Source organism: Necator americanus, chromosome X (genome assembly GCF_031761385.1).
Source record: "Necator americanus strain Aroian chromosome X, whole genome shotgun sequence".
Classification (NCBI taxonomy): Eukaryota; Metazoa; Nematoda; class Chromadorea; order Rhabditida; family Ancylostomatidae; genus Necator; species Necator americanus.
In genome coordinates this window covers 30454350-30478729 of record NC_087376.1, presented here as the reverse complement: position 1 = coordinate 30478729, position 24380 = coordinate 30454350, and the positions used below count along the sequence as shown (strand labels likewise).

The 24380-nt window shown below is 39.6% G+C and overlaps 3 protein-coding genes across 5 annotated transcripts; 2 read left to right on the top strand and 1 right to left on the bottom strand.

Annotated features, from left to right (window-relative positions):
- Window positions 1-60: 60 nt before the first annotated feature.
- RB195_025967 (uncharacterized protein) lies at window positions 61-13145 on the top strand (the record flags this gene model as incomplete). Of its 2 annotated transcripts, XM_064214310.1 has the most annotated exons (18): window positions 6061-6235; window positions 6299-6380; window positions 7137-7311; window positions 7778-7828; window positions 7892-7993; window positions 8053-8205; window positions 9921-10037; window positions 10106-10230; window positions 10290-10368; window positions 10429-10609; window positions 11187-11298; window positions 11355-11456; window positions 11521-11676; window positions 11843-12035; window positions 12097-12167; window positions 12261-12332; window positions 12409-12503; window positions 13045-13145. In XM_064214310.1, the coding sequence occupies 18 exons, from the start codon at window positions 6061-6063 to the stop codon at window positions 13143-13145; spliced, it is 2142 nt and encodes a 713-aa protein (XP_064070192.1). The 2 variants fall into 2 exon arrangements, with proteins under 2 accessions (XP_064070191.1, XP_064070192.1); XM_064214311.1 differs by lacking the exons at window positions 6299-6380; window positions 7137-7311; window positions 7778-7828; ... (9 more) ...; window positions 12097-12167; window positions 12261-12332 and adding exons at window positions 61-92; window positions 153-172 and having other exon boundaries at window positions 6092-6235.
- Window positions 13146-13723: 578 nt separating this feature from the next.
- RB195_025966 (uncharacterized protein) lies at window positions 13724-15478 on the bottom strand (the record flags this gene model as incomplete). Of its 2 annotated transcripts, XM_064214309.1 has the most annotated exons (4): window positions 13724-13822; window positions 14138-14199; window positions 14348-15015; window positions 15267-15478. In XM_064214309.1, the coding sequence occupies 4 exons, from the start codon at window positions 15476-15478 to the stop codon at window positions 13724-13726; spliced, it is 1041 nt and encodes a 346-aa protein (XP_064070189.1). The 2 variants fall into 2 exon arrangements, with proteins under 2 accessions (XP_064070189.1, XP_064070190.1); XM_064214308.1 differs by lacking the exons at window positions 13724-13822; window positions 14138-14199 and having other exon boundaries at window positions 14259-15015.
- A 2728-nt stretch (window positions 15479-18206) lies between these two features.
- RB195_025965 (uncharacterized protein) lies at window positions 18207-24002 on the top strand (the record flags this gene model as incomplete). Its single annotated transcript, XM_064214307.1, has 12 exons — window positions 18207-18272; window positions 18721-18820; window positions 19252-19528; window positions 19991-20087; window positions 20144-20231; window positions 20525-20640; window positions 20844-20964; window positions 21068-21195; window positions 21930-22040; window positions 22108-22194; window positions 22246-22344; window positions 23946-24002. 12 exons carry the CDS (start codon window positions 18207-18209, stop codon window positions 24000-24002), a joined length of 1347 nt encoding a protein of 448 aa, XP_064070188.1.
- Window positions 24003-24380: the final 378 nt, after the last annotated feature.

Below are 24380 nucleotides of genomic sequence, written 5' to 3'. Positions count from 1 at the left end.
CTAGTAAACACCTGAAACAATATGAATGTTTGTACAGTTATCGGACGATGATTTCGCTCAATGTATTCACTAGCCACATATACATATTCAGAGTATGTTTTGAAGATGTTTTCAGTTATATATAAGCGAATTGTTTCTGACATCATTTTCAGTTACACGAGATATTTCCTGGGTACATCGAGTTATCCTCATTTCCCTCCTCTCACTTCAAACTGTTTGTTTTGAATTTCGTCGTCGTTGCCCTTCTACGATCATCAGTATCGCATATTTCTCGCTAGTTGGCGTGCTTACGATCACTTCAATACGGAAGAGAATAAACTTTTCAACTACAAGCGTACAGGATCATCTTATGATAAATATAGTGCAGATATACAAAATCTTGTTATACTTCTTCGTATTTGTTAATAACATACAACCATAAATGCTAGTTACTGCAGTAGTTACTGTAATTCTGATAAGTTCCAAGAATTCTTTTTTCTTGAGAGTTTGAAGAATGTTTCCCGTTGAATAGAATAGTGTTCCACTGATTTGAACGCGTATCTATCATTTTGTGGTCGATATGAAGTCCCATTCATCAGTGATTGAGTTCTCAGATGGTGGAGGATGTTTTGCTCCAGTGAGAGTACATAGTCTAGTGGTAAAAAATAATAAAAACAAAGAGAATAGGAAGAGTGTTTAGCAAAACTAAAAAAGTTCACTTTGTAGTTTAAGAAGACCTAAATTGCATCAATGGAAACATTAAAACAGGTCAGTTCCAGAACCACGCCATTAAGGCGAAAAGTTCAAAATATTCGTACATGATTTGATTTTACATTTTAATTTTAATTATTTTTTTCAATTTTAAATTTACAACTTTATATACAGAATTTTTACATAGAATGTTTTCTAGTTGATTCAGCCCACGAAAATTCCTTAGCTTTTATTCTTCTCTAATACGAATCTGGAAGAAAATGTTCCTTTCAAAAACTTGTTTGGTCGCACTCTTTCGGTTTCCTAGTGTCATTTATCAATGTTCTTTTATGACCTTTAATATTCTAATCAATACTTGTTCGTTACGGCAAATATGGTCCCATTCCCGTGGTAAATAGAGGAGAAAATCCGCTGCAGACAAACTTCTGCTACAAAACTTCAGATTAAGATTCAGATTCTGATTAAGTTTCGATTTGACCAACTGGTAGTCGTCTTGACGATATCGAAATCTCAACTAATTTGACTAAGTTATTCCCTCATCAATCGATAACTTCTGGATGAATTAGTTCAGACCCAAGACAAAATGGAAGCAAGCAGGAGAAATCTTTCCAAATATTCAAAAAAAAAACCATCAGAAACAAAGGATTAGAAAAATTGAAACACTAGGTTTAAAGCAAGATGTCACAAATGATGAGTCTTTGATACCTTATGGATATCCCACACTCTGATTCTTTTTAAACTTAAATAAAAGAAACAATCAGGTTATAAGAGTAAAAAAACAGTGTGTTCGCAGAGACGCATCGACGATTAGTTGTCCACATTATCGTAGCTAATAGGATTAAGGAGATGATGTTCGGCGCTATTTTCTTGACAAAGATGAGTGAACATTAATGGAAAAGAAGTTCCTTTTAAGAAACACTATTACTTTCGGATCAAAATATTTTGATGCTTTGATATGACGGTTCTTTGGTGTTTTGCTGGGTTTTTTTTTAAATCCAAATTTGTTGTAAAGAATCTGGGAAAATGTCTATATGAGCAACAGTTTTAGATGGCCAACTCTAGTGTCAAGTGACAGAATAAATCAAATGAACTTACCGTAATCGGTGCACACGTCTGATGATTAAGATAATGTACATGCCGGTAGTAAAAGATTTCTGTTATTTGCTGTTTTAACCCTGCTATGAACAACACGACTGTGTGAAATCCTCTGCGTGAGAAGTGCACGATGTAGCAGATGAAAAAAAAAATCAACACATTTTTCCCATCTTGGAGAATTCCCTACTCGCTTGATCTGTCAGCCTTGGCCTTGTATAGGCTCCAACCAGATCCTTAATGGGATATTTTTGTTCAGAGCTTGGTCATTCATCTCTCATCTTCTTGATATCTGCACCTTGACACTTTTTTTCCTCCTTCTCGCTATCGCATTCTTCATCCACCAACCACTAGGAATAGAGAAGTCTTATTAGTTACTCCTCTGAGTCTAAGCGAGTTTAAGTAGTACAATTAATTAGTAGTAGAAAGAGGTTATCCATAATCAAGAGGTGTTCGTTATGAATGCGAATTCGCAACATTACAAGAAGCAAACTTTTCTTCTGATGATAACGAGAAACAAACAATCCGTCCCAGCGAATGCTAGGTCAATTTCTTGAAGTGGTTTCTGTTCCAAAAAGTGTTACACTGTTGATTTCCATGAGGACATCCAGACTTATGGGAAACTTCTATCATAACTTTGAACAAAAAAATATGGATCCTCTTGAATATGATACGGTAATACGCGAAGATTAATATACTTTTGAGATCACCACCAATTGCTTGGATAATCGACAATTTTGCTTTTTTTCAGATGTAATGTTGGATCCTCCTTATTGATCGTGTTCAGATTCCAAATGACGAATTTAGCTTTATGGAAGACTTTGTTTCAAGAACGATTTCGGCTTTTGTTTTGTTCTTCTTCTTGCTTTGACGTGGATTGCTTCATTTCGCTGAAAAACAATCCCCTTGTTGATATATGAAGTGTTCTGAAGAATTAAGCAGAACGCCTATTGATCCAGTCCAAGTGGATTGTAAATTAATTAAACATTTGAGAACTGAGCAAATAACTCACTAATAAAATTATTTGTGGAATAACAAGACAATTATCAGTGTGGTGAACTAAACAGGCAGTACAAAAACTTGTAAAATGTAAAGTAAAGGGATCTTCCGGGAAATCTGATTGTAAGAGTGCAACTCACTAGCTTAGTCTTTTTCGTACCTGCATCTGGTGCTATGTAGAGTTAAGAGTTAGGAACTCTGGATGAGTGTGTAGGATACAATCGTCGAAGTTCTTTAACTACGAGTTTATGAAAAAAAATGTTATAACGATTATGGTTCAGGTAGTCTGCGGACAAAATCTAACTTTGTTCAGAGCCGTTTTTTTTTTAGCGACTCTTAAATTAGTGAAATCCGTAATAATCACCCGTAATAATTCACTGTGACACATAAAAAAGTTAAATGGTGTCACGAGATGTAAATATAGTGACGCAATGGTCGAACTAAAACGTTTCGCTGGACAAAAATAAACATATTAATCAAAAAACAAAGCCCTATACAACCAGCATGGAAAAGATGCAATGAGACACAACATAGGAATTCGAAGGGTTACTAATAGGAGAGCATTAGTTAGAACCGAGCAGAATTTTATTGCTTGGAATCAACTCCATCTTCCTTTTGAGTTAACAAAAGCGCTTCTTTTTGCTTTTTAACACATGGTCAACAATTCCTCTTTGTTGTAGTACTCCCACTACCCTTTTGTTAGCATGAGTTTGAAAATATTTGAGACTAAATGTAATGACGACAAATGACCAAATGGATAATTATTTTGATAACTGCTGTGCAATTGCTCGCTTCCTAGAATGAAACTAATGGAAAGCGAAAGTAGTCGAGAAATGAACTTAAAGGCATCACCCCACGAATCTGAGGTGGTGCAGATTTCAGGTGTAGTATTCGCATACAGGATGGGAGACTACGGAGAGGAGGGTATTTCCGTCCATTTCTTCCTAATTTCCGTAAAATACGGCCCGGAAGATACGGCTTCATTCGTGTTGGCGCACCATTTTGTACAAGATGTTCGATTGGAGCGCGCCAGTCTTGTGCCGCGCCGCATCTTCCGGGCCGTTTTTTACGGCAATTAGCAAGAAATGGACAGAATCACCTCTCTCTCCGTAGTCTTCCATCCCGTATACGAATACTCCACCTGAAATCTGCACCACCTCAGATTCGTGGGGTGATGCCTTTAAGAAAAATGAAATCAAGAATAAAATTCCTAGAACTTTCCATAACTTTCACGACATATTTTATTTCCCACAGATGTATATTTCACCAGACAATGTCATAAATTACTATCACATTTCACGTTTTTACTAGTTTTAAATGTTTGACGATCTCCGATTATTGTTTTTGATTAGCACTTCGGATTCTTATGTTGTTTCTCATTGTTTTTTTCCGTCATGGATGACTGCTTTGTAAATTTATCCTTAATTGCTTCACAAGAAGAACACGAATATCAATTTCAGCGTACGCACAAAAAAGGCAGAACCTCATCCTGTCCACTTGAATTTGCTTTCAATTCCTTTGTTTATTCTGCTGTTGTAACATAAACTACACATGCTTTGTTCTGCTGTTGGGAATCCTCGCACTCATTCTTTCAGCCGTCTTCAAGAGGTTAATGAAAAGATCTCATATCCTTCCTCACAATTTTCAAACTGCGAGAAAATTCCGGAATTTCTTCCTTTCTTATTCCAATTATATCTAGCTATGTATTTTGATCATATTGTTATCTCTGAAACAATGTCCACTCGATCGTCAGCGGTGAACTTTATCGAACGCACATTTTTTGTAATCAAAATTAAAGACTTTTAAAGCTTTAGTGCGCTCTGTGCCCGTTTCCATAAACCTTACATTACAAAAATTATGCACATCATATCTGTTCCTCGCTACCGCAAGTGATCACACTGAAGGGCAAAGAAAAAAATTATCCACACGCGTGTTTGTGAATCTAAGCAAGAGCAGAGTCTCTTTGTGGATGTTATATATCTCTTCCTTGTTGTTGGGTTTGGTGAACCAGATTAGCAAACAATGTCCACTCGTTTCCGCTCCTCTCGCGATGAGGCTCAGTTCTAAAGATGCGGACGGATAAGTGCCTTGATACATAGGTTTGCTTTTGTATAGTACAGATAGATAGCTACAAGTAGTTATAGATAATGAACGCTGCAGTATTTTCAAGATTTTCAGTCTCATGTCTTCGGAAAAAAAAATAACCACCAATTCAGATTACATTATTCTGGAATATACATGAAATGTTTCTGCTAAGGCTAGGCTATTTTTAAAGGACTTTGAAAGTTGCTGATTTCATGATAGGGGATCCGTGCATCCAATCAGGAAAAGAGTTAGAAGAATTTCGTCGGTCTAGAGTCAACAGAAGACTGTTTGCTCCCGCGCACCGTAGCTGCCCCGCCGTACCTGAATCGATTCCGCCTCCCATCCCACCTGACCACTCTGGACCTCACCGCTCACACTAGGCTTCTGTTCAATTAGCTGATTGTATTGAACCGTTCATCGATCCTCTAAAATCTGATTTCTCGAGTTGAGTCATCGTGTTAAGCAAAGCGGCGCGCGACGAGCTGCACATGGTCTGCACGTCCACCTTTGACCTCGGAAAGTTCATGTCCGCAAATCCTTTCATGTCAGGGCTGTGAGGGTTTTCTGCAGGTTATGCCGCATTATTTCGCACGTGTTCTCGTTCCATACACGACAAAGATCAGCTGTAGCGAACTTAGAAGATCTTTTCTCAAATACTCACCCTGCTTTCTCGAGTTTGGTTCTAATGATGTGACTTCAGAAATCTTATACGACTACGGTTCTTTCAAGAACATGTCGGCCATCTCCTTCTTCTATTTCTACGTTAGCTCCTGAAGTCCTCCTGAAGTCTCCTACTTCTAAAAAGATGTTCTTTCCAGCAGTGGTGCACTCGACTTTCTCACTTTTTGTTTCCATCACTCTTTTTGTCTCATTTGAAATTTAAATCGAATTATAAAAATCAGAAAAAGGTTTGCGCTTAATCAATGTCTAGGAAAAGATGATGCAGCTTTTGGAAGAATAACCGTTGCTTGTTCAGCTAAGACTGAATCCCGCTCATGGGGTGTGGAACTACTTGATCCTCCTTATAAAAAAAATCCAGGCAAACTTCTGGAGGCTTTTGCTTCAAACGCTTTAGATTTCCTTACGATTCACGTGCTATTGCGTTTCCTATTTTCTGTTTCTGCAGAGTGGTAATTCAACCTGATTTAAAATGAATCGTACTTTTAGCGTAACTCAGACCTTTTGTTGTGGTGGATGTCAATGTCAAAGAATATCCTTGATTTAGGACAAGTGGTTTTTGGGGCAAGATCTAAAAGGGGCCTCAAAGGGGCCGACATGTCCGTTTCCATCCAGGACCCTCGTGCCACACCTCGGCATATAGCGGATCAACTAAAACGATTCGTACTCTTAGCAGACGTGCCCCAAAGCAGTTAGTTTTTACTTGTTGATTTTTCGATAACTTTGAGGATGTTATTGTCATCGGTGTTTCCAGCAACACCGAACGGTACTTCGCTTTCGGATGCAGGCTTCGTCTTACTAAGCCTGAAGGACCAGATTCTCGTCGACAACTCAAGGTAAGCTGACGGATGAAATTCTCCTTTAGCACTTGTTTGCAAACTGGCTGGCGGACGCCGCAGCCGGAAAACGTGCCTCCCTATCCCTCAGCAGTCAACGACCAGTTTTCCGTTTACATAATGTCTCACTAATTGTCTGACTAATTCGGATTCTTAAACAGCAGCTTTATCAGAGATTCGGTGTTGTCAGTAGTACAAACGAAAAATGCAGTCACACTTTCGGTTCAGTAGTAAGATTAGGTTAACTAATACATTGAATATTATCAAGACTCTCTTCAACTTGGACAGTTATGAGGACAATTACCGAGAAATTCATATCAAAGTCAGATGATTTGTTCGTTTGTGGCAAGATTATATCCGGTACATTAAGGAGAACATACTTCAGGATGAAATTGGGGTATCAAATCTGCCACTCTCCACAATTTTCTCTCGTATTTTATGCATTTAGTCTTGTATTAAATAGTTAACGGAAGTTATCTGGTGCGAATACAGGAACTGTTGAATCAGTTTGAAATGCGATACAGAATACTCTAAACTGCGTAAAACTTGTATCTAGTATTAAGAATTTAGTCTTTAATTTTTCTGCAGTTCAGAGGAAACTTCTAATCGCACCTTCGGATCGAATTTCGCTATTTTCGATTATGTGTTTGCCGAAAATACCTGCATCTTCAGTGCTTTTTCTACCCTTTTTGCATTATTTCTGTGCTAATGGTGAGAAGTGCAACCAGCATAACCTTAAGAGGTTCTCTTTTTCAGATCCCAACACTTTTGTCAAGAGTTCATCTCTAGACCACTTAATGGTGTAGAGCTTCTTAGCAAAGTTGTTATGGTTCTGCAAGGAATCGTCAATTCGAACCAGCCACCGCCGTCGAAGATCTCAAACTTACTGTCTAGGAACAATTCAAACACGAATCGGAAGCGAAAAGCTGCGGTATGATCAGAAACGTTCCCTATTGTAAAATAGTGGACATTTTATAATGTCTATTTAACGATTGCATAGCTCCAATCGCTTAAAGACAACATTTGACGAAATTGACGGTGTTGGAATCTCTCCACGGATAGATGGGGTGGTGGTGTAGTTGACGACTGTGAGCGTGATCACGCGCAATTCTGCCTAGTAATCCAGAAAAACTAATGGGTTGCACCCGATGTCCTCTGTGATGCAACTTGCACGCAATAGAACACGAACAATCCCATGATTACACGTATCAAGTTGTGTCGTTGGGGGGACCGTTACAGTCAAAGCTGTTTCGCACGCCTTCTACTGGATTACTATATAGGATTGAGCGTGATCAGGCTCATATTCGTGAACTACACCGCACCCCTATCTGTTCATGGTGAATACCACAACATCGGGAATTTCGTGGTATGCTGCATTTAACACTGACAAATTTCAGGTGGCGGAAGCGGACTGTATTGAATGCCTGAAAATTCTTCTGGAGAAGTCGGTATGGATTCTGCTTATTCACAACTACAACTATTTTTAGTTACTTTCTGGAACATATTTAAAGGAAAATGCATGGCGACGTTTTCTTGACTCAGCAAACGGTCTCGACGCTGTTTTATACTCAGTTAACAGTCCACAACTTGATTCGAAGTGCTATGCCTTAGAGGTGACATTAAATTACCAGTTCATTTCTGACAAGCTGTCCATGACCTACTGATGTTGCAGATCTTGTTATTGTTATTGGACCAACCTCAAGGATTTGTGATCCTGATGAGAGCGCTAACAACTTTGGCGGCCAGAAGTAGGGATTATGTGAGGTTCACCATGTTTGTGGCACAACTGAAACATGGACTCCACACGAATAAATTACACATCCAGGTAAACCTTCGAGGATGACCACAAAACTATTTTTCTACTGATACTGTAATGCGACATAGTGTCAAACTTCCTCCTGTGCAAAATGGTCAGGGAAATTCTTCGCAAATTTTTGTGAATTAAATTATTCGTTAAATTATTACTCAAATCGTTCAAACAGTTGCATTTTGATGGTTTTCAATCTCATATTTTCATCGTTATCTTGAATTGCTTACTTTTGATTTTTCACTTTCTTTTTTCATTTACGTCTTTTCCGAAGGTCACAGCATCGTAACGTCTTTGTTGCGGTTTTTGCATCTGTCTCCCCATGCGAGAAAAATTCTGCCGCCATCAACACTGCTTAAAGGCATCACCCCACGAATCTGAGGTGGTGCAGATTTCAGGTGGAGTATTCGTATACGGGATGGGAGACTATGGAAAGGGGGGTGATTCCGTCCATTTCTTCCTAACTGCCGCAAAAAAACGACCCGGAAGATGCGGCGCCGCACAAGGCTGGCGCGCTCCAGTCGAACTCCTTGTAGAAAATAGTGCGCCAAAACGCCTGAAGCCGTATTTTCCGGGCCGTTTTTTACGGCAATTAGAAAGAAATGGACGGAATCACCCCCCCCCCCCCCCCCTCTCTCCATAGTCTCCCATCCCGTATACGAATACTCCACCTGAAATCAGTACCACCTCAGATTCGTGGAGTGATGCCTTTAATTTCAACAGTGCGGAATGGCCCAAAATTACCCTGATCTAACATTTCATTACTGTAGTTGGGTACTCAGTTCCAGCAAATCCACACAGTAGCAACGGTCTACCGAAAAATTAACAATCATTAATGAAACGATTTTCCGAATACCTATCATTTAAGATTTTCTTTCGCTCCGTTACCACACGGTACTCTCACCGGTTACGGCCTTCCATGTCCTTCAGGTGGTCGTGAAAATAGTTTTTTTTCTCCAAAGAATTACTTATTGCACCCAATCTTACAACGTTGTTTCGTGGCATTTATTTATTTATTTATTTGAATACACTCACAGGTGTGCCATAAAACAAAAACAAAATGGAGCAAAGCTCATTTATCACACGTTGAAGTTTTCCACGTTCAAATCACTTGTACTACATCATGTCTTTTTTGTTGCCTTCCTTCCGTTCTCTTCTCTAGAATTCTCTGCAGCCTTAGATTGTGAGCTGGCTGAAAAGTACGTTGAGAAGCCATCGAACACTTGCTGGAATGACAATGATTTTTCATACGATTCTTTTCTCATATTGATGTTTATTAATTGTTTGTTGGTGCTAGTATCCACGAAAAATAAGAACTTTCCATCGAACCATCAGCGGATTTTGGTCATCTTTCTTTTGAAGTTAGTAAATGAGTTATTTTATGTTGTATTTTGTGAGGATCGGTTCTGGCCCTTGTTTTGAATTTTTGCCGCAAAAACGGTTTCCAGTCATAACTTTTTTTTTGTAAAACATTGGCAAAAAGTTACGAGCACCTCTTCGCTAATTCGTTGGATTGCACTGAAATAGATAGAAATATTCAAAAATGGTGTGGCTATTCAGTTGTACAGTTGACTTTGAGATATCCTGTGCATTTACACAGAAATATCTTTGGAGAACAAAGAACACTGCATTTTAGATTGAAAGCCGAATCAATTACAGTTTTTTTTTTCTGGGAACTCTTATAAATTATTTCATGACATTTTTGACATCGACTGACATCTGGGGAGTTACAGATTCTGATCGTACGGCTGTTCAATAAATTGCTGGCTACAGCTCCATCATCAACCCACCGATCCTTGGTGCGATCCGAAGTCGCACTGACGAAGTTCAGCGTGGAATACGTTGAAAATGTATACAAAATTACATTGCCTGTCATATCTGCTCTCTATTTACTTCACGTCCTATCTTTCATCTTCAGCTTATAAACACTCAATCAGTTCCTCTTGGTGGGATGGAAATTCTTGTCGAAGAACTTGCTCTATGGAGATCTCTAGGAACTCCACCACAGCCAACGTATGGTGTCGAGCATAATCACATCTACGGGTACGGGTTCTAAAGTTTATCTGATTCCCCCAAACGTTACACGAATATAATTTTTAAAGATTAACCGAAACAGAAAGTGACACTCTCCAAAGTGAACGAATAAGGCATGGTCGACCACCAACAGGCAAATATCCAACAGTGAGTTTCTCCTTAAATTAGTGACGACGGATTTAGCAGACACTCTAAAATATGATATAGGGCAGCACAGTTCTGAAGAATGTTGAACGGCAACGCTTCAAAAAGCAGAGTGGGATGGGGTCCGGTGGACGATCATCTGCTCCAGGATATCATCCAGAAGGCGATCGACATACTTCTAATGCATTCTATCCGGACCGACGTTCTCTTACATTATCAAATCGCACGTGGCAAGCACAGTCCGGTATGATGTTTATGGTTATGCATAAGAAAAACTGAACTTGAACTGTCGTGGATATTTGTAGAGGAATTCACATGCACCGCTTAGTCGTAGTTTTCTCTTCCAGTCTATTTCCGGTTTTTCTCTTTACAATCTAATTTGTGGCAGGCCAATATGGAGTATCCATGCCTATCCATATATTGAGTTCCATTTAGTTTTCTTCTTGAGAAAATGAGAAAATAGCCAGCGGACAACAAACAAATTTGAAACCAAGCTCATCTGTTAGAATACCACTATGTTAAAACAGTGCACAACTAACACAAAAAGTTTCGGTTTACTTTTCTGGTGAAGTAGTTCTGATAACCACAGTGCAGTGCGTTTTCTCGCTAAAGCCGAGATGCCTCCGAAAACGCGTGGCTAGAATCATTAGTTTTGTGATACACATTTACTCAAGCGAAGAAGCCAGAAGACAGGAAGAAGTTCTAGCAATCAAGCTTCTTCTCCTTTTGTCTCTGAGTCGTACGAAGTCAATATTCTATTTTTGTTAACTGGTCAGCAGTTGTGCTGCACTTCAGCATATTCAGTGCTTTTCACCTTCCAGATGCCTCATATTCACCACCTTCGCTGACCCGTGCTAGCTACACAACCGAACGGGGAACACCGGGCGGTATGCGTCGGGCTAAAAGTGAAAGCGCCATGCTTGGACCGGAAAGGTACGCTGTTCAGAGATCTTGACGATGAATAGCGATGAACGCCACAGTTATTCCAGAGTTGAAAGTCCAGAAGGCATACGACGTGGATTAAAGCGATTTAATGCACATGAACAACACTTATATCATCCCATACAGCACACCAGAGCCATATCTAGGAGGTAGGAATTCTGCTGTTTTGCATTTTATGGATGTGTTGCTACTTTTAACACCGACCATATTCAGTGTTCACGATCTCTCTACTCGTGACGATGCTGTTACTTCAACGCTGACCCGTCCTAATTCGGCCCGACCATCGTCAGCAGCTCGCCCTCAGAGCAGAACGTTGACAAGGAGAGCACCAACACCACCAGGACATTCGCCGACAAGGTTTGGATCCAGGTAATAAGCTTTGTAGAACGTAAATTCTGCCGATACCCGACTTGAAACTGGTTGCAACCTGTAAATCCAACCCCTGCTCGGATTGGTGTGAATGTAGAGCTGCATTAGAAAAAGTTGTTGTTCTGTGTGTGCACTGAAGAGGTCCTATGGACAAGAATTGCTTTAGACTGCAAGTGGAAGAATCGCCACCTCGGGCACGCTACGCTAGCCCGAGCTCTCCTCGTGCTCGATTTGCTGAACCTCCGATTGTTGAGGCTCAAGTGCCTCATGCAGGGTTCAGCTACTTGTTCCCGTCGCAGCCTGTTGTTTCTAGTGTTCTACCGAAGAGGACGATCACTCCAGACCCTCATTCAAGACAGGTAATTATTCACTCAGTCACAAACTATTCTTGTCCCCTATTCTGTATGTGTGCTGTTCTAGTCTATCATTCGATCGCAGTCTCCAGCTTCTCGACTGATGTCGCCCAGTCCACGTCCAGACTACGACACGAGGTCAAGAATTTCATAGTCTGTGACTAGGCTTCCTGATGTTTCGCTGGCAAAGTCCATGTTCTGAATCCTTGCGAATCACTTACAATGTTCAAGGTCATACGCTGAAAACGGGCAAGTGGTTTACATACCGATCAACGTGGACAACGGACGTCACGAAAAACTAAGGTTCACTAGGGTTACCATGTTATCCATAGTAGTATCCAATCGCTTTTTGTACCACTAAGTCATTTAAGCATTTCAGTAGGTATGACCGGGCTGATGCTGGCGTGTACTCAACTGAATCAAGAACCAGTAGCCGAGCAAAAGTACGCAGTCCTAGCATTAATGGAGTAATTGGTGAGTCACGGGTGGAGTGGAGTTTGTTATTTATCGAAACCTAAATGGATAGCTCACGGATAAACAACGGTCAAGGACATCGATAGATTGATAGAGTGACAAATTGAATTGTATGCGATGAATTTCTGGCATCCACGGATGATTTGGACGTAATAGTCGTGTGAAGAATTAAGATCACCCGAACTAATCCTTCTTTCTTTTTCGCCGGAGGAAATCCGTGAAATAAGCCCTTTTGTTATCATTTTTATGGAGAATCACAACTTTCGTTCAGTTCGACAGTCCTCTCACTTTACCCTGCCCCTTTTTCCGTCGCCGAAACTGAGACTCTCCTTTAATGAGGTCAGTCGATTAGTGCAAGTTTCGGTACAACTCGATGCGCCGTAGGATCCACTCCGTTCCAGAACTTAATTAGATGAATGATTCGAATCGGACAATTATTGTCTCACTCCTTTCAAATAGCCTAACCACAGTGGGCGGTTGGAGAGATCGAAATTATTCATACACATGGTTAAAAAATGGGCTCCACTGAAGGTAGTTACAGGAGATGACGTCAGAGACGCGTTAAGTCAGTTCGACTACCTCAACGACTACGACAACACAAGCATTCGAGGACGTGAACGGGAAGCCTCGTACCATTTCTGAGAACGAATCCGCACGGAATATTTTCTTTCTCCTAACATTGGCCAAATGTATAAAAAGTCGCAGTAACCGGAATGGTGACTACAACGCTTTCTTGATTTATTGAATTCTTTCTGTTCATTGTGATCATTTGTCCCATCGAATATTGACAGAAACTTTGGATGTTTCTCAGGAAAAAAAATGTCCTGGAGAATGCAGCCCTATGGAATGCTAGCGATTACGTAGGTTTTAAAGAGAAAGTGTCATGACGAAACTGAGTTACTTCTCTATATTTCTTAAGTATGTCTGTAGAAATTGTATGCAATGCGCTCAAGGAATGCCGGCCTTAGAAGTTTTGTTGAGGTGAACAATCCTCATCAAATCGCTCAATTAACTTGTACAATACGATTTTCTGGCTTGTTCTTTCCAATTCACAGATGTGCATCACCAATGTCTCGCCATATTTAACACATTTCTTTTAAATAGCTAATATTGTGTGAGAATATTCGAAATATTTACCTCAATAAACTTTATGAAAAGAACATTCCTTTTATTAGCTTTTTCGAGTCGATACACGTGTGTCGCACTGGCATTATGATATACTATATATAACTGAAAAACAAAGAGTAGATTGAGGCATTCCTCATTGAAACAACACCAGATTGGAGGAAGAGGACTGGTGTGGCAGTGATGGCAGAGCCCTGGAAAAAAGAAAATCCAACAAGATTCCAACTATGAAAAGTGTTTAAGACGTAGTTTGGCGTAAATATCGCATTAAAAAACTATCGCTTGTCAACAAGGAAGTTTTTGTGGATATTAGTTGATCTCATTCTCTTTAATTCACACTTCGTACCGTAAACATTCAACGCCATTTACAGTTTTCTAAACGCTGAAAGGAAGACGGATGAAAGACGAATGAGCGCGCCATCATTACTCAACAAGGTCGTCAGGTGATTGTGGCTGTTAGGCGGTACGCCAAACACGTGTATTGATCGGGAATCCCTCTTCGAACTCACCTCGACGACGTCGATGAGGCGACGGTAGGAAAGCGATATATATACAACGAATAATAGGTCCTCTGAGTAGCGAATGTTGAGCAAAATATTGGGGAGGGGGCAGCGAAGTGGGTACACAGAGTTAAATGTTCCTATAGAGCGGTTGCGGTGGAGCCGTCGGCTCGTAACTCCACGGTGGCCAAGTGAAGTTGAAACAACAGCATTTGACACGATGATGCCGGATCGGCTGATACGTTCCCGGAGCAGCTGCTGGCTGCGCAGGTCCGTGCATCGGTTGCTGTGTGATGGCTCGACGAGAAGGCGAGCCAAATCCAGCACCGCCGCCGCTGTGCGACTCGTAGTGATAGCTCGAATGAGCTTGACGTTTGTGCGAATTCCCACCACCGCGAACGTCGCCTTCAATATGCCTACTTTCGTCGCGGTACATCTCCCTGCCATCGTCACGACCGTAGCCGAGGAACTCTTCAGATCTCCCATACTCTCGTCGACCACGTCCTGGATCAACGGAAATGTTCAGATTGTGTCGTTTCGACGACGACGCCGACTTCGGCGAATACCCCTCTGTTCTGGACAAGTCTCGTGGATTGCGAGGTCTGTCGTCGTAGTTGCGTCGAGCCAACCACTCGGTGCTTCTTGTGAGTGCTCGAGGCATCCTCTTCATTGGTATGTCAACATCCCGTGAATATGCATTTCGACCGGTAGCTTCCAACATACCGTCACGTCTATCCTCTTTTCTAACGAATGGGGTATACAAGTCTCTTTCGTAGTCGTAATTCCTTTCATTACGTTCGCGGTAGATCGGAATATTCACTCCACGACGATCGTCGAACAGTGCTGGATCGTCTCGGAATGCATCACGATGATCTAATGATTTGCTCCTGAAACAAAATACTGGTAAGACATTCGTCTACGAAGTAATCGATTTTGTTTGTTAGTGGCAGAGAATTTCTGCAGTCTACTGCAAAACTATATAAAAACAACGAATCAGCAATTAGAAAACTAGTTTGCAATGGGACAACGCCCAGTAGTCCAAGACGAAAAAGAAGCAAACGTTTAATTGCTCTATATAGAGGTTGGAATTGACGGATAGAATAGCTCGCAAAGCATCACAAAATTAAGCTTCACATACCTAAGTGATTTGTCTAGCGGACGGCCGTAAGTGGGAAAGTCGGACGGAATATACTCAGGATCGAGTCGTGAATGAGATCGTGCACGTTGTTGCGTGAAATCGTGCCGTGGCCAGTCGCGGTAGTCAGCTTCACGGAATTCTCGATAGTCAGGATAGTCTACGCCACGGTAGAACTCCGGCGGAGGACGGCCATATTCGGGCCGAAACTCCATGCGTGTCGTGAGGTGGTGCTCTGAGGGCGGTCCGTCGCGAGGTTTGCCAGGCAGCCCGTCGGTGAGAGGAATTTGCTCTAATATGAAACGGGTTGGCCGTTTGGGCAAGCTGATTTACAACGCCGTTTTTGGGGTGTGGCGGAGGCGGCTGTGCGGCGGCGACGGCGGAAGGTCGGGAAATCTGGGCTGGCGATGTTGGTGGCGCGAAAGGTCGGGAAATCTAGGTATGTGCGGAAAACGGCCGAGCAAAAACTCACGACGCACCACGACACATTCGGGAGCCGGCCGGAACTCGTTTTGTCGCCAACGTTGATGCGAATGACAGAGCCGTTTCGAAAAACGTCGTGAAAGTCGCGTCAAATACTGCTGGAATTGGAGCTGGTGACAACAGCGTCCGTCTAAAGTCGCACCTCGGTGAAACGCTGCGATTCAGCGTTTTTCACCTCGTTTCTGGAAGAAGAGGAGCCACATTCTTACGGCTACCATCAAAGTGATAACTTGTTGCGCAATGAAACTGGTTACGTCGCGAACGAACGTTTCTTCTAGTGTAGCAATTGATGTAGTATTAGAACTTAAGGGATTTCCACTATTCACTGCCTTCGACTGGTCTGAGTTTGATGTCGTTCGAAAAAGCGGCGATAAAAGGTCAGATAGACGAAATATGGTTAAGTGATCAGGAAAAGGAACGTAGCTCCCATAAATGACGAGTTTCCAATTGCTCTTAAATAGTCATTTTAAGCTATCTATAGTATATAGGATGGCGAAGAAATGTTCAACCTATGAAACGCCCAAAGAACTGTGTGAAACAAAAGAATTCAACTTCAACTATCGTTATCACATTATCAAAGGGATAATTCTGCGAAGTTCAAGAAGCGGACAACCGAGAATTCCTTATCAGACAAGGTTCGTGACGATCAAATTAAGTGTTGTGAAGTCAGCAGAACTGCAGAATGCTTATTTGTTTACAATTATTTGTGTTTTTGTCGCACCGTAAGGGTAAACTGAAGAAAAATCTGAGGCAGAACAACACCAATGCTCCTCGTTTTTGTTCCAGTCACCGTTTTCGAATAAATATCGAAATTTTTGAATTGCAAACACTACTAATTTCTTTTTAAACTTTTTGAAAATTCCACCTATCGAAAAATACCATTTTCATGTTTTTCTCCAAAACTGTGTTTACCGCAACAGGTCAATTTTGAATTCACTTGAAAAACGCTGTCTTTGAAAGAAAATGGAGAAGTTGAATACTCATATGTGTAGGCGAATCACCACGGATTCGGCAGCAACTTCTAACTTCTATCTGGGAAGGTGGTCTCTAAAGTTTTTTTCTTTCTAGGTTCAATCAGTACATACATACATGAACTCAAAGAGAATTGTACGATTCTTCTTTTTCTCAATAAATATGCTTAATAACCATAATGATTGCCTTTCTACTCTACTTAAGCAATCCTTAATGTTTTCCAAGAGATCCTTTTAGGAGAAGTTGACAATATCCAATGGTAGTAACTACAGGGTGAACAAGAAATTACTCGAAATCTATGCAGGTTGTACGCAAATGTTGTTCAGTGAAGAGCGGATTTTTGGATTTTCTTCACAAAAAAAAATCGTGTGACATCAAGAACGTTTATTCGTGCTCTGACGAGGAGGGAGAGAAATCGCAATTCGATTTTGTGGATGACTCGACGAATGGTAACCGCGTTAACCACAGCATAACTGTTTCGTTGTTATGGTTTCTCATTATTCTTCTGTTAATTTGTTTCCGTCAAATACGAATTTTTTATCGTCGGTTCGCTGTAAGCAAAAAAGAAGAATTCATAGGAGGATGAGGGATTTATTTCTCTAAGATGTCTCTTTGCTGGGAAACTCAAAATGTTTCGAGTAAATATCAGACTACAAGAGGAGTATCACTTGCAAAGTTAGCCGAAAATTTTCTTGCCCGAAAAAGGAACACCCAGACAAATTACTGTTCAGAGAAACGTTACCCCAGTAGATCCAAAAATTCTTCTAAAAAGTCGTCTAAAAACAAGATTCCAAATGATCGCAAAAATCCCGTTTTTTCCTCTAGTAAGTTCGATTTCTTTGGAAAACAGAAATCTCATTCCCTAATCGCGGTCACGTAACCAGTTTTTGAATTTCAATTTGCGTTTTCCCGCATGATTTCATCTACTTGTCTCTATAAAGGAAATTCGAACGAAATATTCAATGTACGCCTTACTTTCGAAAAAATCCATTATAACGAAAATGGTTAGTCGTTCAATAGCTGAATTTAATTTAGTAAAGGAATTTTTTTTGTTTATTTTCCAAATGAGACCACACCCAGAGAAACTTCCTCGTGTGTGCATTCAAATCAACTAAAAACATTGCAGTATGATAACAAAAGGAAACCTGTTTACCACATTGTTTTTTTCTCATTTCCTTATATAAAGCAAATTTACTAGAACAAGTCTACAGGACGAGAACTACTGGTAAAAAACGAAAGACCTTATAGGCCATATAGAACATTTAAGTTAAAATCTGGTTTGAGGAGGTACGGTAAGATTTCTGTTGATATTTTTGGTGCATATCTTGGTTAGTTTCATGTGTACAATTCAAGCTTCGTACGGAGAAAAGCCGGAAATGTGTGGTCCGCGCGAACCACAATTTGACAGTTTGACATGTTGTGACGCCACACATGGAGTTATGGCGTCAGCTCACCGCTCATTGACCTCACTACCTCATCGCTAACAGGATGAGAGTTGAATTTGCTGTGTTGACCGTTATGATGGTCTGCACGAACGCTTTATGGCTGCCATTTGTGAGTTCATTATTTTTAATCTATTTCTATAACCTCCAAGAAACATACTACGTATTAAACCAGTACGAGTGATACTAGGCTATATAAGGGATTTTTAAAAGTATTCAGCTAAATTAAAAAAAATACTTTTCAGAATCAATTTGAATATTTAGAGATAGATTTGATCTGTTCATTTTCTCTTTCCATATCGAACATTGAGAGATGCTGTATAGTGGCTCATAGGCGTTATTTTTTCCAAACATTAACAGTAAACCTTGTATGAAAGATCCCTGAAAAGAGTAAAGAACTGAAAGCGTAAAAATTTCACGTGATTCCACAATAAAAATTTTCTTTCACTTTGCAAACCTGTTGGCAATAATCTCGTTATACTAAGGATTTAATTGGATTTCAAAAAAAAAAGAAAAAAGAAAATAAGACCCCTAATTGCTGTGGAGGATTATGATTTCAGGCCAATATCGAAACGATGTTCCAAAACATTCGAGAAGCAACGCTTAGAGAGGGAGCGGATGACACAGCTGGTTTTTTCAGTCTTAGTGAAATAGCCACAGGTACAGTAATAGAGGCATTTGAATAAAGTACTTGTGAACTTCTGAACATGTATTTTTCCCTTTTTCAAAATTTATCCTTGCAGCCGGAAGTGAACTGCTTTCTAAAATAAGTCAATACTTCACGAACAGATTAAGTAAAGAGGATAGACGTATCCTTGCTAATGGAATACGGGAATTTTTCAACGTCACCACAACTGGCAAGTAACTCTATTAAAGTAGTATTTACGATAGAAATTTCTATCCATTTTTTTGAACAAATAAAATCTACAACGATATTCAAGCCAAAGATCAATGTTTTTCGCCGATTTTAGTAAGATTTGAGCGAAATTCAGCGAACTACAGTAGAATTTTCCCTGTAAGTAATCGTGTGTAAGAAATTATTTTGTACTCTCTATAAAAAAAAGCCACACAAGTTTATTCTTGAATTTTAGCACCCATCGAGACTACCACCGTAGAGCAGCCACGCTTCACGCTGCCTTACACAAAACATCCGTACCTACCAGTCCATGAACATACCGTGGCCACCATTACTCCGTCGAGGACAACCACAACAGAAAAGCCTTCATCCTTATCGGCACTCATCTCTCCACAGCAAAGATTCACAACATACAGTCCAGTGATTATTTGGCCTACAACGGCAAGAACAACAACCGAACAAAGCACAACAAAAAGGTTCACATGGATACCAGTTACTCCTCATCGTGAACGGTAGGTAATTTCGAGGATTTTTTTTTATTATCACTGTGTGATGAAAGCAGTGAAGAAAAAAAACTTAGCTGTCAAGCAGTTTCTTTGGATTTATACAAGTTTTAGGAAAGACCATGAACAATGCATGGAAAAAGTGCCATAGTTGTGATTTTCCTGATCACGTGAAATTGGTGAGCTTTGTGGACGCATAGAAGTTTCCAGGACGTGTAGGAATCTTTGTGCGGTTTATTAATAGAAATGATCACCTAAAAAAGAAAGAAATAGGTTAAATTGGTTTTTTTTTTCTCTAATGTCATATTTGCGGTTTCGATTGTTTTATAATTTAAGACGTACATACGAGTGGTCTCCCGGAAATCATGGAGAACTTCTATGGAGTCTTAAAAGTAAACTGTCGTAGTTCTTGATAGCAATGCGATTTCCTATCGTTTTCGATTTACTGGATCAGAAGGTAACTTTTTTGAGGGCAACGCCATCTTCAAACCCATATGAACTCGTCCATGAAACGTTTATTACTGAAGCAGTACCGACAACTACTGATAATATTCCGTTGATTATCAAGGTTTTGTTTTTTGCTTCAAGTTCTATTATTATTCCCATTGATCAAATATCTTTTAGGCTAGAAAATTCACTCGACCACCTCCCACTGTTGATCCACCGACCTCAGCGCCATCGAAAGGATCACTGTCGTCTTGCCATTTGTGTCGTGAGTTCGGCAGTGCCTCATTTACAGTTCTACTGTGCGTCCTATATCAGATTATACGTCACTGTACTATGGATTAAAGACTGTAAAATCGCACACACCAATAATTCGTCATTTAGTGAAGTACCTTAATGTTCTTAACCAAAGATCTGTGTGCTATTCACCACGATTTGATCAGTGATCAAAATCGTGTTCTTAGATTGACTTTTTTTCCGGAATTTCTATCATATCAGTCTTCTCGTTGCAAAAGTTCGAATATCTCCTTGTACAAGTACAAACAACTTTATTATTTTGAGAAACTGGTAAACGCTGTCAAGCAGACCTTCGAAGTTCTGACACAACCGATCCGATCTTCCAATATGCCTACAATCATTCAACTGGTACTAACAATCACATGCAGCTAATTATTCGCGTAAGGTCTTCTTCACAAATCATCCTTCATTTTCTCAGATAGGATTTTTTTTTTCCAAAATTTGTGTTCTTCTAGTCATTCAGTGCCAAAAACACCCTTGTGCACTATCATAGTATAACAGTCATTGATCACAAATTCTCCCACTTTAACTTGCATGACACTGCTCAAATGGATTTTTTTCTTATCATCGAGAACATTCTTAGGAAACTCAGAGGATATCTGTTCATGGCCCTCTTTCATGGAAAAGCTCAGTATCACCAGAAGTGATCCAACTCACAAAATCATTGATCTCTCTCTATCAACCATCAAGATGTCTCGTTATAGGTAGAGCATATGTTGTCAAAGTCGTTTTTTTTTTTACTTTTTAATAGAATGATCAATGTACAAGATTATTATCACAGTAAAATGGAAATGAGGAGAATTTCAGGTGTATTCACAGGCTTAGGCCTATTGGGTATTGCTGAGAAAGTACATTCTCGAGGATTGATAGTTGCTGTTGAACATCCTTCCTATGTTCATTATTGGGAGGAAATCGGCTTGAAAGTGGCGAAAATTGTGAGTTCTTTCTTCAGAAATTTGTTACCAATAAATAGAGGCGAAATAAGCTGAATAGATCAGACTAATTAGCTTAGAACACCGTTAGTGGATCATGATAGACAACACCCAGTGGTGTAAATTGTGAACATTTTGTACTTCAGAGTTTTTTGGGCAACTTTTGAGAAGGGAGGTCAAAGAGTGAAAACTGTTTGATGGTATTTGAAAACCAAGATCTTCCCTTCGTACTACTTCCTGATAGACTTATCACTTACTGATACTTGCTTTCCTCCTCTCACATAACGATTTTTTGTTAGTCTGTAATCTAAAAGAAGTTTACAAATCATCAGGACAATCTAGTAGTTTAATCGTCGTGGTGAGTCATTCCAAAAAAATTTTTATCTTGTGAATCCCATACTTTCGGATCTTAATCTTCGATTTTTTGTACTGTATCACTGCTATCGAACATAATCTTTTTTGATTTCTCCGGATTTAATTTTGTTTTTACAATGTTTCCAGTGAGCGTATTCTTCTTCACTTTTTTGATTCTTCTTCTCGAGAACATAGAGTTCTCTGGATTTCTAGCATGTCTTTGAATTTTCTTGTATTTCAGTGTCTTGTACTTCACTATCTTAACAATGATTTGTTCCATGTATTTGCCTTATCAGCGTAATTAACGCGCTAATTAGCATAGTTAATGAGCTTTAATATAAAGTAAGATAATGTGACTAAAATTAAAACTACTTGGATTACAGACAGGTCATGGTTACACCTCTAAGATTCAACTGAGATCCTCAGAGCCCATTGAGAAAGCTCTCTCTAAACTTGCAGCCAACGACTGGGATAATTTTGACTTCGTATTTCTAGTAGGTCAAACGTCACCAAGATCAAATTCTTTTGTGATGGTAATTGGTGCGAATGAAATTTTTCTAGGACGATCTCAAACGCGAAAACTACCTGGACGACTATGAACATGCTGTTCGGCTTTTGAGGTCTAATGGCCTCCTTGTAATAAATCAGGTAGTACTCGTTCCTCCTAGGCCATGAATCAATGGGATAAACGATTTCCAGGCTCTGAACAATGGCGGGGTACTGACGAGCGTGGAACTAATGACGGAGAATGACCGAGTGATTTCCAGTATGAATGCCCGAATAAAAGAAGATGGAAGAGTTCGTGTGTAGTTCTTATCCCATCACTTCCCGTACATGAATAATACCGAGATTTTCCTTCCCAAAGGTTCCCATTTGTCTTGCGACATCTGATGTCATACGTTAAAGCAAGAAGGCAGGAAAAAAGAAATTAATGAAGAGAGTGAAGGACACGAAATCAGTAGAAAAACTGGAGGGTATTCGCAGATCTAAAAGAATAGTTTCGGAAAATTTCGATTTTTATTACTTCTGAAAAGAGTTCAATTTTTCATCATTTATCATCAAAATGTAAAAATCAATATCATATTTATCAATATTAATATTTATATTTATATTTATCATATTTTTTATCAATATTAATATTAATATTTATCAAAATGTTAAAAATTACAGATATTCCTCTATTTTCTTATTCTATCACACGTCAACAATAGTGCTGTATTAAACATAAACAGAGACGAGGAAACGAATGTTTTTCTTTTTTTCCCATTCGATTATATCTCTCGATCTCTCATTTCATTTCCAACTTTTTTTTATTTTAATTTTTTTTTACTTTTTAGAATAACATTATCACGAACCACTTTAACGCAAATTACGAGCATTTTTGGAAATGCGAAAACAAGAGCTCATTCTACGGCTTTTGTTGAGTATGCGACAGCAGTCATATGTTCACTCAAGCATTTCTTAACTGAATTAGATAGGAATCAAGGATCTGGTACAGAAGGTATTTTAAATACCAAAAGATTTTATTATTAGCAGTACAATAATTGTATTTGAAGCTTTCACTTCCTTGTTACTGCTGAAGAATACCTGGAGCCAAGTCATTTAAAAAAAAACACCCTTCAAATCACAACCTTCTTTTCCAGGAACCAGCACCTTCCCTCATTGCTATCGCTGCTAGAGAAATCCCTAAATGCAGCGTAGCACGAAATTGACGTAGTACGGAAATCTCAGGAGAAACGTACAGTTACGGTTGTAGAATACGAAAACGAGCGTGACTCTGCTCATCCTCTCCTAATCGTCGTTAAAAAAACCGGAGTAGAATGCGCCGTTTTTTCCTACTAAATCGGTTGCAAAGCGTCCTTGTGCACGCGCCGCATCCACGTGCGAGCAGTTGGGGATCAATGATGTCTCCTCACCACCCTATTCAAGTAAAATAGATGAATAGGCTCTTTAGAGAACCAGAGCGGATACAAAGGTGCCCATTCTGAACTGCCTCGTAGGGACTAAAAAGATTCACACGCTGACTAGAGTTCACTCTTTTCAGATGACGAGAAGGAATAGAGCCGGGTCACGCTCGTTTCCGTAATCTACAATCCGAATTCCACGTTTTTCCTAGGGTTTTCGTATCACGTCAATTTTGTGATGCGCTGCTTTTAAATTTGCATATTTAATGTTCGGCTTATATATAAGAATGACGTAAAATTTAATTTAACAAAAGACGACGTTGTTTTTCGGTTGAATTCATCCCATTACTGACTTCTTAAATGTATATACACTTACTTTACATACATATCACGTCATGTCACCCAACGACATTTAACTTATTAGAAAAAAATAGCCAAGAATAGTAGGAATTCAGGACATTATGTCCAACAACCATAGAAACACATTTATTCCAGGTCCGTGCTTCACTACTGCCCTTTGGAGGAGGAACATGGATAATTGTGAAGAAATGATGAACGCAAATCAAGTCAAATTAATTTTTCATCTTCATCAGCGTGTAAACATCTCGTCACTTTACTGGTGCTTTTTGTGCATAAATATGAAACATCATCTGGATTTTCTTTTTGTTTACCACAAACTGGACTTTTACCAGTCCAGTTGCATAGGAAGTTGTAGTGGACAACAAATATATGACGTCATTGGTCAGAACAGCAATATAATAAATGGCTAAGAGAAAATCAAGTAAAAGTACACCTTTTGTTTGTGATCCACAATGTGTAGATCAAACAAATGTAGATTTGTTCTCGTCTCTCTTCACATTCACTTGGCGCGAAATTGTTTGCTTCTCTATAGACAATGTCAGACGATTTACGGATTTTATCCATCCTTAT